The sequence below is a fragment of the Megascapheus bottae genome, chromosome 2, assembly GCF_031878675.1.
Source record: "Megascapheus bottae isolate mThoBot1 chromosome 2, mThoBot2.hap1, whole genome shotgun sequence".
NCBI lineage: Eukaryota > Metazoa > Chordata > Mammalia > Rodentia > Geomyidae > Megascapheus > Megascapheus bottae.
Window position 1 is genome coordinate 96,908,108 of NC_143510.1, and position 14,730 is coordinate 96,922,837.

A 14,730-nucleotide genomic window follows, 5' to 3' on the forward strand; every position below is an offset into this window, starting at 1 on the left:
TTCTGTCACCTGGGGCGCCGAGTGAGGCGCACTCTGCCGCAGAACCCCTCCCGCCCGTGACCCATGGCCCCAGCCACCCGAGCCACACCTGCGCAGCATCAGCTTGGGGTTCTTGGCCACCACATACTGCTCCATGAGCTCCAGAAAGAGTGTGCGCATGATGTCTGTGTAGTACTCCAGCTTCCCGTGCAGGGCCACGGTCAACAGTGACGCGAAGTAGACCTTAGCCCGGGCGGAGAACTCCCGCTGGCTTTCTAGGGTGTGAATAAACTGTGGGGCCAGCGGGTCAGAGCCCAGCGGGGACGTGTGTCTCACCGCCTCTGCCCGCCCAGCGCTTCCCGGCGCTCACGTTGATGAGGAAGGATTTGCTGTTGAGGAGGTTGGAGAACTGGTAGAGGGCCTGCTCCACGACGGGCCGCCTGGACTCGGGGATGTCCAGCTTGCCGGTGATCATGACGTCCTTGTGGCCATCCTTGGAAGGCAGGAAGAAGACGCGGTCAGTGTAGGTCTTGTAGTCCAGGGTGGGGATGCCCGCCTCATGCACGTCATTTGTCTGGTCCTCCATCTCGATCATCAGGTCTGGGGGAGTGGGAGAAAAGGCTGAGGTGTTCCACGCCAGCCACCGCAGTCCCCTCGGGCATCGGCCTTGGCGCCCCGAGGAGATCCCGGCACTGTTCTGGTGAGCAGAGCCTGGCTGGCCTGGGTAGACCCTACCTGTGAACTCTTTCTTGCAGCGATCACGCACACTCTCCTCCAAACCTTCCAGCTGGGACTTGATCTTCTCATACTCCCGCTCGGCCTGCTGGCTCTTCCTCCTATGGGGCAGAGGGGCTCTTGGGCTCCTGTGGTTCAGCCACTCGGAAGCCCCGGTTGAGGAAGCGCTGCCTGCAAGCGCTGATCACCGAGCGCCTGCAAGCGCAGAGGCCGGGGCAGGCGGGCTGCCGGGGGGGGGGGGGGGCAGGTTTACCAGTAGCAGTAGATGGATACAGCAATAGCAGCCACCATGGGCACAATGACCAGTGGCAGGATGAGGCTGAGCGGCACGTCACTCACGCGGGTGTCATATTCCACACGGCCCAGGACCCATTCCCGGGAGCCAAATTTCACCTGTATGGAGGAGTGTGCCGGTAGCAGAGCTTCCCCTACAGGGCCCGGGACCGCAGGACTCCTGCAGGCCCACCTCGGCCAGCAGCCCTCACTTACAATGAACTCGGGCAGGTTGTGTGTTGTGTCTCGCCTCTGCCGGCGTTTGGGAGGGGGCTGCGCCTCGGGAGGCTCACAGTACAGGTCCGTCTCCGTCAGCGTCTTCATGACGCAGCGCTCGGCGCCCACAAACGCCTCGGCCTCCTGCAGTGTCATGGCCTTGTTCAGGTTGGTGCCCTGGGGGCGGGGGGATTGGCAGAAGCCAGCGTGACCACGAGGGGCCCGCAGTCCAGATGACGGGCTTCAACCCACACAGAGTCAGGGCGCTGGTCCTTTGGCACTCAGGCCTCCTTACCTTGGCATGGATGAGCTTGTTGACCTGCTTCTTGACACCACCTGTGAAATTTTCAAAGGTGGGATCGGCCACATACTCAAAGGCAATGGCTTCGGTCCTGAGCAGGGCTCGGTGCCCATCCATCTGTATCAGTGCGGTGAGGTTGTAGGCCTCAGGCTCTTCAGGGACAGCAGGGGACAAGAAGACGACCTTGGTGTCATTGTGGAACATGTACTCTGTGCCAGTGACCTACGGAATGGGTCCAGGCCATCAGGCTCCTTGGTGCAGACAACAGTATATTCTCACTGACTGGCACGGGAAGAGGCCCCAGCCCACACCGGGTCTGACCGTCACGGGCTGCAGGGGTCCAGCCTCCTGCCGCCGCCGCCAGGACTGCAGGGGCTCAGCGATGACAACCATGGCGAACTTCTGGATGAGGGAAAAGCCCTGGCCGGTGACAGTGATGTTCCGACCACCACTGGGAAGGAGAAAGCACAGCTTGAGTGGGCTCGGCCAGCTCTGCCCGGCCTGCTCCCGCTCATCCCTAGCAGCACAGGAATGGGGTGGGGGGCACACTTGGAGCACAGGACATGTCAGAGATGGGACAAAGGAAGAGCCCGGTGCCCTACGCTTGCCATCAGAGAAGGGGAGAGAGCCCAGGCACACCCTGCCCGGAGCCTGCCTGTCTGGGCTCCCGGGAGGAGACCCACAAGGACGGAGAAAACTATTCCTGCAGTGTGACAGGCCCAAGCCTACCTGCTCTGTCACCCAGCCAGGTCAACAGGTGACGCTGGGGAGGGGCTGGGCACCCAGGGTGAGGGACAGAAGGAGGGGAAGGAGCCCTACCTCACAAAGCTGCGCAGGGGCTCAAAGGCCTGCAGCACTGGGTTCTCGCGGTAGGTGAAGGAGACACGGTCACTGGACACCTGGGAGCCTCCATAGGAGATGTCCACAGTCACCTGGCCTGGAGCTGGCTGAGGGCCTGTGACACACTGCAGCTGCTCCCCAAACTTGATCCTAGGGTGGGAGGAGCTAGTCAATGTCAACCTCAGCCCCAGGCCAGCCCATCAGGCTGGTTCCTCTGCTCCCTCCAGGGCAGACTCAAGGTCGTGTCTGGAGTGCGCCCCGCATCCCCAAGGCCAGGGCCAGCCAGACTCAGCCGCAGTGGGCGACACCCACACTTCACAAGGAACGTCGTTGAGGGTCACGCGCACATCCTCTTTGGAACCCGTGTCCAGGTGGGTGCCGCTGATGGTCAGTGTAGTGCCACCTGCCTGTGGTCCCTGCCTTGGCTCCACATCAAGGGGCTGTGGCTGCTGAAAGAGTGGTGGCATGCCAGGGTGAGGGCGGGGGTTTTCCACAGGATGATGGCCCTTCCACCACCCAGGGGTCGGTAGCAGAGGCCAGATTCACAGCTTCCCAACCTGCAAGTCCAGCCAAAGCACTTACTTGGTAGGTAAACTGGACAGTAGGCGGCGAATGGCCAAGCTTCCCGTTGACATCGACCTCAACACCCCCGGTCAAGGGGGCCTGGGCCGCCGCCACGGCGCACACGATCCTGGAAGAAGACAGAATCTGGCTGGCTCTGGCATTCGCTGTGGGTACCCAGTCGACCCAGTTCCCAGACTCTGGAGCCCCAGGCCCCACTGAGGGCTCTAGCCTGATGGCTGTGCACCCACCACATAGACACCGAGCACTGCTCTGCCTGATGGCTGTGCACCCACCACGTAGACACCGGGCACTGCTCTGCCTGGTGGCTGTGCATCCACCACGTAGACACCGGGCTCTGCTCTGCCTGGTGGCTGTGCATCCACCATGTAGACACCGGGCTCTGCTCTGCCTGGTGGCTGTGCACCCACCACGTAGACGCCAAGCACTGTTCTGGCTGATGGCTGTGCACCCACCACGTAGACACCGAGCACTGCTCTGCCTGATGGCTGTGCACCCACCACGTAGACACCGAGTACTGTTCTGGCTATGCACTCACCGGGTAGACACTGAGTACTGCTCTGGCTCAAAGACACAGTTTTGTCCTGCTACAGTAATCCTCTTGACGTCTTCTGCTCTGACGCCCAGGTTGGACCCAAGGATGGTCACATGGATGCCCCCGCCCAGTGGGCCTGTTTCGGGCTGGATCTGAAACCAGAAGAGCCCAGTGACCCAGAGGCGAGGACAGGCTGGGGATGGGTGGCCAGGCACAGCCCAGGCTGCAGCAGGACTCACTTTAGCAATGACGGGAGGCGGGCACTCAGAAGTGGAATTGCTGCACAGCGCCTCGTACACACACCTGTTCTGCCCACGGCACCATACGCACCGGTAGGCAGGGTCTGCCGCCAGACACAGGCTACAGTCGCTGCGGCCAAAGGAGCAGTTGTAGAGGGTCACTGTGGAGAAGAGTACAGTCAGCCAACCGCCTGTCCCCCCGGCCTGGACCACCTTTGCCAGGCACCGCTCACCTTGCAGCTTGCTGTCGATGTGCTTGCCGTGGGACTTGATGTACAGGTGAAGAGGCAGTGTCTCGTTGGCATCGTGGGAGAGCTGGGGGCACACAGATCATAGCCCGTGCATCAGCACGGGCTGCCACATGGACAGAAATGAGACAGATCTTCACACCTCACAGACACCCAAGGGAAGACTGAACTCTCGGTGACAGTGACACAGACAGAGGTGAAGGGGGCACCTGCTTCTGGTGAGCAGGGGTGGTAAGCCTAATCCTGGGCCCTCCGAGGACCCCAGGACAACAGCAGCCCAGTATGCCGGCCTTGTAACTGTACCTTTGGGGTTCGAAAGAAGAAGGTCCCCGGTTCCTGCATGGTCACTGGCTCCTCGAACTTCATCAGGTCGCTGCCCACGTGCAGGGAAGAGCCCTGCAGACAACCTGGTCAGCAAATGCTGCACAAGTCAGCTAGCTCGCTTGCCCCGCCCGCGTTGCCTCAAGCACTGTGGCCCCATGCCACCCAAGACCCTCCGTGCCTGTCCTCGGGGAACCTCACCACCTGACCCATCGTGAGGCGCCATCGCCCAGCCTGCCTTCCTCCACATCTCCTGACTGCTGTCTCCCCAAGCTAGATCCTGAGATGGAGGACATGGACGGGCAAGGTCCCGGAGGGCAGGGCCAAGACACCCCCAAGACCCGGGTCTCCTCACACCTTCACGGTGTCCAGGTTCTTGCCCTGGAAAGTTACTTCTGTTTCAAAGTTCATGGGGATGACCAGAGGGCTGGGGTCCAGGAACTGGGGACAACTGTCCTCCTGGAAGAGAGAACAGCTAGTCAGGTGGGTCACTCCGGTCCCCCCCCCCTCCCCGGTCCTGATCACAGGGCCAGAGCATATACCGTGTGGGCCCACCACATACCATGTGGGGACGAATGATGCCATCCTCAGGGTTAAGGGAGGCCTCCCGGCACTCATGGTAGCGTAGGTCCCACTGGCAGGTCCAGCGGTTGCTGGCACAGGAGATGCACCTAGAGAGAGGGCTGTTGAGTGGCACCTGAGTCTGGGGTGGAGTGCAGTGAGAGGGTGCTGAAGGTAGCGTAAGATGACTCACGGCAGGTTCTCCACCAGACTCATGGCCTCTGGACAGTCATAGAAGGGGTACTGGTGGGAGGTAAGGAAGATGTGGCCTCGTTTGAAGAGGAGCTGGATGTTCACAGTCACATGGTCTGCAGAGGACAGGCAGGGACTGTGTCAGGAGACAGCCTCCCCTGGTGCCCGCTCTTCCCCCAGCTCAGGCTGAGAACAGGTAAGACTTAAGGCCTCGGGGCCCAAGGTGGAGAGACAGCACTGGGGCTCGGCTGGGCCTGCTGCCTGCCTCAGACATGGCTCAGATGTCAGCTCCCAGGAGTGGACTTGCATTTCTCCCTAGGGGCTGTCTGCATTTGCAATCTCTCCTTGCTCCTTCGAGTACTGAGAGCAGTGGCTCCTCCAAGTCTGCGTAGAAAGACCTGCCAGGTCCCTTCCCACGTCACTATGTGACCTGCTGCCCCCAGTTCTCAGGTGACACATTCAGGACCCTCGTCCTTAGGGAAGTCCTACCTGACCCAGGCTGGATAGTACAGGGAGGAGCAAAGAATGCCTGCACAGAGGACAGCGCCTGGACCCTGGAGCCTGAGCCACCGAGGAAGTGGAACACAGTGCTGAGAACCCTATGCCATGCCAGGGCTGCCTCTCCAGGCAAGGGCCCCTGCGCCTCTCCTGCAGCCTCACCCACGGCTTAGAGGTGACCCACAAGAGCAGCCGGAATGCCAGAACTGGCTCCAACATGGCACCAGACAGACTGCACACAGTGCAGGACTGTGTGGCGGCAAGCAGCCATGCCTCACCCTGGCCTGGTGGTGTGGTAGGTATGTTGCTGGGGGAGTAACAGATGACAACATCCCCTTCCACGCGGGCGGGGTGTGTCGGCAAGTCACCAAAGTGGCACAGCAGTTCATCCTCGGGGGTCAGGGTAGGGAGGGGGCTGACAGTCAGCTGCACCTGCAAGAGGGGTGAATGGCTTGTACCAAGTCCTCTGGCCCCACCCACTTTTCCAGAAGGCCCTTAAACGGGCAGGCCAACATCCCAGATTATCTTCCAGAACCTGATTCCATTTTCCCTGGAAAGCCCCTGTACAGGTGCCCACACAAGGGCCCCGAGGGTACCCTAGGTACCGAGCCGCGGGTGGAAGAGCAATGTCCAAGCCCGCAGCAGCAACCTTGTCCCAGCCCTGCTCATCCCCTGCCACCCACCTCGCCCTGGGCCCGCCGGCTCATGTTCTGCGGCTGGGCATCAATGACAGCCACACAGGTCTTGTCTCGGCTCCATAACCAATGGCCAGTCTCCTCAGCCCGTGGGCACTCAACCCTCCTGGTGCACCTGTGAGGACAGAGGACAACCCTAGCATCCTTCAAGCTGACGTCTTGTTTTCCTCCGGATAGGGCTGTGCCCACCCCCTGCCCGAGTCGTCGTCATCCTCGAGGCCCCCAAGGCAAGGGCAGAATGCTCACCGGCCCTCGATGACACACCACCCGCAGTAGGGGTCCTGGGAGTCCCGGCACTGTGCGCAGGTCTGGTAGTTCAGACACTCCTGCACTGGGAGCCGGAAGACCTACGGAGACACGGGGCCTCCCTCAGACTCAGGACTCTTCTGGCGGCCCTGGAAAACCTCGGACAACAGCAGGTTTGTGGCTGCCAGGAGCCCCACCCCGTGTATTCTCAGAGCTCATCAAGTTCTCTGCACCTGTTCTGAGGGACAGCCCCAGTTCAGGGCACGGAGCTGTGTCCAGTGGCAGAACTCACAAGGTCCCCTGCCTTCTTGCCCAACCTCAGACACGGAGCCAGTATGTGGAGACACAGGTCAGATGAAAAACCAACGGGGTGCAGAGGGGGAAGGGTACTGCAGAGGTACAGGCTGGGCCCAGGTCGTCCTCCATGGCACCCACCAGCCGGGATCACAGAAGCCCCTGCGAGGCGTGGCTCCAGGCTCACCTTGTCCTGGGTCATGGCATACAGACTAGTCAGGTCTCCAGAGAGTGCCAGGTCCCGCTTGATTCTCTTGTTGATCTCCACGAGGATAGAGCCATATTCTGCAGAGGTGCCATCCGGGGCAAGGTAAACCTGTGGGTGCCAGGGTGCCGCATGAGGGCGGGGCCTGTGCCTGCCTGCGTGGTTGCTACCCTGTGCCGACAGCCTGCCTGTCCAGACTCAGGACCTCACCTTAGTTATCGGGTAGTGCTAGAGTTTGAACTCAGTTTCCCACTTGCTGAGAAGGCCCCCAGTCTTTTATTTTTCTGTTATTTTGGGGCCTGAACTCAGGGCCTGAGCACCACTGTCCCTCAGCATTTTGGCTCAAGGCTGTCCTCTACCAGCTGAGCCACAGCACCACTTCCATCTGGAAGTAAGAGTCTCACGGACTTTCTTGCTCAGGATGGCTTTGAACCTCAGTTCTCAGATCTTAGCCTCCTGAGTAACTAGATTACGGGCATAAGCTACTGATACCTGGCTCACTTCCAACTTTTTATCTTTCCTTGTTTGTTTTTTTTTTGCCAGTCCTGGACTTGAACCCAGGGCCTAGGCAGTGTCCCTGAGCTTCTACCACTTCTGGCATTTTCTGTGGCTGTGATACTGAGGAACCGAACCCAGGGCTGTGTGCGTTCTAGGCGAGCACTCCACCACTAGGCTACACTCCCAGCCCCACTTCCAGCTTTTTATAGCTTATTGGAGTTAAGAGCCTCACAGACTTTCCTGCCCAGTCTGGTTTTTTTGAACCTCAGTCCTCAGATCTCAGCTTCCCGAGCAGCTAGGATTACAGGTGTGAGTCACTGGTGTGATCAGTAGAGTCTATTGTTTGCCTGGGAGCTGCACTGGACCAGAACCCTAACGGTACCTCCCTCGTAGCTGGGACTCAAGGATAAACCAACATGCTCAGTCCAGGGCCTTACCTTGAGGATCCGGCCATCAGAGGTGCCCAGGAAAGCAATGGTGTGGTTGTTCTCAGCAGTTACTATGACAGCTGTGAGATTGAGGCCTCCACGCTGTAGCAGGGCTGTGGCGGTGAGCCCATCACGGCTGCCCAGTGGATAGGGTAGGTGTTCTGAGCCACAGGGGAAGCTTTCGCTGGCACCCTGTGATCGTGACGTCAGTTTCAGCAGGGGGTACTGATCTCCTTGTGGACAGCGCCAGACATGTCATCTCACGCACATTCCTGAGAACCTGTCCACCGTGCTCACGGCCCTGCCCCAATGCCCAGGCCCAATGACTGACACACCCAAAAGTGGCATCTATGCATCTAGCCTGGTGCCGCCCCCACCCAAACTACAATGCACATGTACAAGGAGAAGGGAAGGTGGCACCCGTGTACAGATAGGAGACGTACCAGTACGTGGCCCCCACAGTGGATCTCGCCGTGGAAAGGTTTGTAGAAGGTGTCACGGCTGGCTTCGCGGGTACCCGTGTAGCAAGTGTTGCGGTTGGCTTCCATTTTGTCATGGACCTCACTCAGTGGAAACAGGCAGAGGCCGGCCCCAGGGCCCCCGCTGCTGCGGCCGTCTCTGCTGAAGACAGCATACAGGGTTCTATTGGTGCCAGGTGCGGTCACAGAGGCTGCGAGGCAGACGCCGAAGACAAGGCCCTGGGGCTCGCTAGGGTCCCGACACTGCAGGTCCATCTCCACGTAAGAGTAGTACGAGGGGTCGTCTTTGCACAGGCGTGCCAGCAGCGTGCGGTTCTGAGCAGGGTGCTTGTCCTGCTGGTTGAAGATGAAGAAGACGTAGGGCCCGTCTTCAAAGGCTGCCACAAACTGCTGCGTGTTGGTGGAAAGGTAGCCAGCCTTGAACGTGGTGTGGTCGGAGGCCGCCTCAAAGGCCTCCCTGCCCTCGGCTCGGTCCAGCAGGCGGGTGCTCACGATGACGCCGTTGTCGTGGGGGCCATTGCCTTTGCCCACAAACAGCACGCGCTCGGCGCCGGGGCGGGCGGAGCTCACCAGTCCCACGGTGGCCACGCACTCATCATTGCTAGCCACGAAGGACTTCTCCCCACTGCCATCCTCGTAGAAGAGGCGCACGGAGATGTTGCTCAGAGCGCGCAGGGCACAGATGCCCTTGAAGAGGCTGCCGCACTCCACCAGGCGCTTCCCGGGCGGGTCCAGCAGCAGCAGCTGGTTGACGTTGTTGGTGGACACCGCTTCGTGGCACTGGCTGGCCTCGATGGGGGGGGTACACTTTTTGTTGTCCAGGGCGGGGCCTGTAACTGCCTGCTCCTGGAGCCGCAGGTCAGCACTCAGCTGGTAGAGCGCGTTCACCGCCCCCACGTACACCACACCCGAATCCTCATCTACCACTAGGTGGTTCAGCTCCGTGTTGCTGCGGTAGAAGTCCAGCTGGTGGGGCCGCAGGCTTGCACCCAGGCCCAGCAGACTCAGGAGAGCCAGGGCCCGGAAGGGCAGAGCCATTGCTCCGGGAACTCTGCGAGGAGAGAGGATGGGGAGGGAGCCTCAGCCCTGAGTGACAGGATCACCATCCCTCTGCCTTTTCTTCCCTTCATACCCGCCTGTCCCCCTGAAGGGAATCATTTCCTAGTTTCTCAGGAAGTTCACCCTACAGTTTAATCGATGGCCAGGCCCAAGTCACAACTGCTAGTCACCTGGGAGAACTTGCAATCTAGTTTTTGAGGTGACATAATACATCTCCACGCGCATGGTCTTCACTAAGTGACCCCAAGAGCCTACAGTACACCTCCACACACACGGTGTTCACCCCGTGTCTCCTCGTGACTTCAAGAAGCTACGGGTGGTCCAGAGCGCTTTGGTCCCAGACTCCAAGCTCCGTGGAGCAAGCCCAGGCCAACAGACCCTGGATTATAAGGAACAGTAGACCACACATTGGCTCTTCTGGCAGGACACCTGGTACAGCCTGAAGTAAAGCAGAGACCAGAACTGCTGATGGAAATGAGATGGGCTACTGTGCGAAGCTAAGCTTAGCGTAAGAGCTCTTGGTCCAGGTTAGCTCTGCCTTCTCAGTCTCCCCGCCATCACTTCCTTGGTGCCTTCTGGGCCCTTCCACAAGGCCTTATTCTGTTTTTGTTTTATGTGTGTGTGCTAATACTGGGGCTTGAACTTAAGAGCTGGGGTGCTGTGGGTGGTTAACTGGAGACAAGAATCTCAGAGGGCTGGGAATGTGGCTTTGTGGTAGAGGGCTTACCTAGCACACATGAAGCCCTGGGTTTGATTCCTCAGTACCACATAAACAGAAAAAAACTGGAAGTGGCGCTGTAGTTCAGGTAGTAGAGCTCTAGCCTTGAGCACAGAAAGGCACAGGGACAGAGCCTAGACCCTGAGTTCAAGGCCCAGGACCATCAAAAACAAAACAAAACAAAACAAAACAAACACCATGGGGCTGGGAGTTTGGCCTAGTGGTAGCGATTGCCTAGCAGGCACGAAGACCCAGGTTCAATTCCTCGGTACCACATACCTAGAAAAGCCAGAAGTGGTGCTGTGGCTCAAGTGGTAGAGCTCTAGCCTTGAAAAAGCCCAAGGACAGTGCTCAGGCCCTGAGCCTAAGCCTAGGACTGGCAAAAAACAAACAAACAAACAAAACCCAAACAAACCCAAGGCATTTCCTCCCTCTGTGTCTTCCCCCCACCCCCACATGTGTGTCTTCCCTGAGGACAGTGTCCGCTCTGCTCGGGCCCCAGCGAGCCTCCACCTGGGCTGAGGCAGTCTCCACGTCCATTCCGCTTCCCTCTGCTCTGTGCTCATAGCTCCTGAGAAGGTGAACTGAGGAAGAAGCACTTGGCTGACAAAGCCTCTGCTGAAGGACCACCACCGGAGAGGCGTGGTGCTTCAGTAACCTGGCCACTCTGTTCAGAACGAGACCTACTCTGGACGGACCCAGCCCGCAAACTCATGGTCCTGCCCCCCGCGGCCAGTGGGAGGATGTCGGAAAGAGCGGACACAGGAACAGAGGAGTCCCTGAGGAGGCTGGGCAGGGTGGGAGGGGAGAATGTGTCCTCTGGGAGCTGTGAAGGAAGGAAGTGAAGGGCCAGGGTGTCCCGGGGCCTCACCAAGAGGAAGGTGGCCAGGCTGGCAAACACTGGCTTTGGAGAGGAGAGTACTTGATACCCTTGGATAATCGAGGGTCCAGTCCTCACTGTGCCCAGATCAGGGTCCTCCTCTCTGACTCAGGTGGACAGGAAGGAGAGAAGAGCTGGGCAGAGTGCCCGGATGGGGGAGGGCAGGGGTGAGCTTAGGAGGGACTCTGGTTTTATCTAGAAAGTGTTGGTCCAAAGGAACCTGATGTCTTGGTGTGGGCTCTGCCTGTTCAGAAGGCCACTCAGTCACACCCTTCTGTAATGTGCCATGAGGACAGGCTGGCAGGAGGCACCGTTAGGATGAAGGCTTGCCCCTGGGAGCCAGCAGCCTCCTTTCCCACCTCAAAGACCTGACTCCTGAGTGCCCACAAGCCCAGACCCCAAAGGTCCATAGCCCAAGTGGGTGCAGGCACTGAGGGGACCTTCCCCACCTTACCATCTGTCATGGGGGCAAGTCCTCTATGCCTGGTGGCCCCACTCAATATAACACCTAGGCCTGGCCAACTAGCAAACCAGTCCTGCCTGGTTGGCCGCAGCTCCTAGGAGTGGAATGAATGGAATGTTGGGGGGGGGGTGCGGGTGGAGAGGGGTTGCAAGTCACAGCCTTAGCAGAAACTTCACCACCCATCCAGGTGGGTGCAGGGAGCATCAGGCTCCACCTCTGACCTCCTCCTGGTCTAAGTGCTCAAGGCCAGAACTTGAACCTGAGCTAATCAGCTTCTGGAACCCTTGGGCCACCCCTCTATGGAGTAAGTCAAGGTCTGACCTAGAAGTGGTAGGCAGAGGGAGGCTTTAATCCTAGTGCCATATGGGTGGCTAGAAGTGGCCAGGCATTACAGGCTCTCTTCTACTTCCTGGGCAAACAAGGCCTTGGGCAATCTGCCTGACCAGGCCCCAGAGCAAAGGGCACCTGATCCAGTACAGAGCTCAGTGGGCAGCAGGCCCAGTGGCTGAGCTTCCCGCCACTGAAGTTCCTGGAATGGGAGACAGCAGTGGGAGCTTCCTGTTTTGAACTAAGTCCCAGACCCCTACTTGCAGGATAGTGGGGGTTTCCTCCCCAGCACCAGATAGCCTTCTTCCTGCACTTCCAAGAAGCCACAAAAACTAGCCTGCTGCTGGTCCGGAAAATGTCTGGGCAGCCCCCCTCTGCCCCTTGATTCTCAGCCCTATCATCTTAGAGCCTAATACCCTGCCTACATGAGCAAGGCCTGGACTCAGAACTCAGGTGCCTCAGGGTCACAGGCAGAAGACTCCCCCTCCCCCAGGGAAGCCAGGAGCCTGCACACTGCTCTTTTACCCTCTGAGCTCTTCTTCCGTCTGATCATTTGTCCAGGGCATGAGAGAGGTTACAAAGGGACATGCATGTGTGTCACACTCTACCCAAACAACCTTAAAGACCCTATGAAGGATAATTTGCGCAAGATACCTGCTCACCAAAGATCCAGTAGTGTCGCTCAGTCTCTGCCCCAGGCTGGCATCAGGACCCTCTAGGAGGCAAAAGAGAGATGGTGGTTATGTGAGCAGCTCCCACCCTGTCTCAGCTCCTCATTCTGAGGGAGGGAGAAGAGCCCACGAGACCCCATCTGGCCTCTGCCCACTCATTTCACTCATGGTTCCTCATTCCATACTTCCAAGACGCTAGGCTAGCCCTAAAACAAGCTCATTCGGCTGACCTTTCTAGAGAAGGGGTCTAGAAGGCTGCTAACTCTCCTGTGGAGGGCAGCTCTGTGCGTGTGTGCACGCGTCTGCACGTGTGCACACACATGCATGTGCATGAACAGGTCCTGGAACTTGAAGTCAGGGCCGGAGCAGTTTGTAAGCTGAGCTTTCTGGCTCAAAGCTAGTATTCTAGCACTTGAGCAAAGCTGAACTTCTAGTTTTTTTCCCTGTCAGTCATGGGGCTTGAACTCTGAGCCTGAGCACTGTCCCTGAGCTCTTCAGCTCAAGGATACCATCCCACTCCTGGGCCTGGGTGTTGTCCCGGAGCTTCTCAGCTCGAGGCCCCACTTCCCATTTTCTAGTGATTAACTGGAGATGAGAGACTCAAGTTCTTTAGTGCCTAGGCTGGCTTTGAACGGAGATCCTCAGATCTCAGCCTCCTGAGTAACTAAGATTATAGGTGTGAGCCACCAAGCCCAGCAACTTCCAGCTTTTTTGGTGGCTAATTGAAAAGTCAAAAATTGTCCTTTGAACCACAATCCTCAGCCTCAGATCTAAGCCTCCTAAATATCTGGGGTTGCAGGCATGAGCTGCAGGTGCCAGCCAAGTTACCTCCCATTATGTCGCCTTTTAGAACTAGGCATGTTTATTACTTTGATTAGAACTGCTTTCTGAAAAACAGGTGTACTCATGACCTCACAGTTCTCATTAGTAGCTAGGAGACCTTGGAAAGTTACTTAATTTCTCTGTGCCTTGCTTCCCCATCTGTGAAATGGAGACAGTTAAGGTGAGTTTTCCTCAGGGGCTTGTAGGAACTAAATGAATCCATTCATGAAAAAGCCCGAGAATGTTATACTGTAGCACTCAGCAACAGTTGCTGTTGTATCCTCTCATTCTAGAAGCATAGTCCATCTATGCCCACAGGAAAGCACAGGCCAGGGGTCCTCAGCATGGTTTCTGTAGGGAATGACTGAGAAGCAACCTAACACTCCCCCCACACCCACCCCAGGACACTGGAAATGGCACAGTTGGTGCTGACCTAGGAGCCCTAAATCTGACGCGAAACAGCAATGAACTTTGGGAGATGGGTGTGGGGAGCCGAAGCAGCAAATTATTTTACTTGGGTTCTTTTTTTTTGGCCAGTCCTGGGCTTGAGCTTTCTCAAGGGTAGCTCTCTACCACTTAGGCCCCAGCAACACTTCTGGCTTTTCTACGTATGTGGTAGGGAGGAGTCAAATCTGGGTCTTCGTGCATGCTAGGCAAGCACTCTACCACCAGGCCAAACTCCTGGTCCTTTACTTGCTATTTTTTAAAATCAGTTTAAGAATGCATTTGATTATTACTTGTCTTAAGTTTTTTTTTTGGTATTTTTTAAAGATGATGTACTGGCTGGGTACTGGTGGCTCACATCTCTAATTCTTGCTACTCAGGAGGCTGAGGTCTGAGGGTTGTGGTTTGAAGCCAGCCCGGGCAATAAAATCCATGACACTCTTATCTCAAATGAATCACAGAAAAAGCAGGAAGTAGCACTGTGGCTCAAGTGGTAGAGTGCTAGCTTTGAGCAAAAGGAACCCAGGGCCAGTGCCCAGGCCCTCGACATTGACATGGGAGTGGGAGGGGGGCAGGGAGTGAGGGGAGGGTGGGAGGGGGAGGGCAGGGAGTGAGGGGAGGGCAGGAGGGGGAGGGGGAGTGAGGGGAGGGGAGGCCCATATTCTTCGGCTCTACTCCACTTCAAGACTTGGCCTTCTCGTTTCCCTATCCAGAGGTTAGGCACTGGGTAGGTTAGGCCTTAGTGTGAGGCACTCCAGGTCTGCTCACAGCTCTGCTGGGCTTGTAAAGCCCCCTAACACCTTCTCCCCTGAGCCCAGAGCTCCCGTCCACCTCCTCAGGACCTTCCTCTATGCAGCAGTGGAGTCCCCTCACACCCCGCACCGGCCTATGCCACAGGACACAGGCTAGAACTATGGTGAATCCAAGTACACCAGCAGGGGCAAGACAGGCACCGCACGTGCAGTGCCTTCAAGGCGAGGC

The 14,730-nt window shown here is 57.9% G+C and overlaps 1 protein-coding gene across 1 annotated transcript in view; it reads right to left on the bottom strand.

Annotated features, from left to right (window-relative positions):
* Plxnb2 (plexin B2) overlaps nt 1-14,730 on the bottom strand; it is a 29,717-nt gene that overhangs the window by 5,936 nt on the left and 9,051 nt on the right. Inside the window, exons 2-25 of the mRNA XM_090328944.1 lie at nt 12,475-12,527; nt 8,330-9,416; nt 7,896-8,078; nt 6,943-7,071; nt 6,462-6,562; nt 6,204-6,330; nt 5,799-5,952; nt 5,024-5,138; nt 4,832-4,940; nt 4,627-4,728; nt 4,252-4,344; nt 3,934-4,015; nt 3,701-3,861; nt 3,465-3,613; nt 2,927-3,035; nt 2,657-2,793; nt 2,324-2,494; nt 1,826-1,955; nt 1,499-1,726; nt 1,204-1,380; nt 968-1,107; nt 715-815; nt 350-579; nt 89-270 (exon numbers count right to left, since the gene is read on the bottom strand). Coding sequence (XP_090185070.1) covers nt 89-270; nt 350-579; nt 715-815; nt 968-1,107; nt 1,204-1,380; nt 1,499-1,726; nt 1,826-1,955; nt 2,324-2,494; nt 2,657-2,793; nt 2,927-3,035; nt 3,465-3,613; nt 3,701-3,861; nt 3,934-4,015; nt 4,252-4,344; nt 4,627-4,728; nt 4,832-4,940; nt 5,024-5,138; nt 5,799-5,952; nt 6,204-6,330; nt 6,462-6,562; nt 6,943-7,071; nt 7,896-8,078; nt 8,330-9,403 — 4,184 coding nt within the window. The 5' untranslated portion in view covers nt 9,404-9,416; nt 12,475-12,527. The remainder of the gene's footprint in view (nt 1-88; nt 271-349; nt 580-714; nt 816-967; nt 1,108-1,203; nt 1,381-1,498; nt 1,727-1,825; nt 1,956-2,323; nt 2,495-2,656; nt 2,794-2,926; nt 3,036-3,464; nt 3,614-3,700; nt 3,862-3,933; nt 4,016-4,251; nt 4,345-4,626; nt 4,729-4,831; nt 4,941-5,023; nt 5,139-5,798; nt 5,953-6,203; nt 6,331-6,461; nt 6,563-6,942; nt 7,072-7,895; nt 8,079-8,329; nt 9,417-12,474; nt 12,528-14,730) is intronic.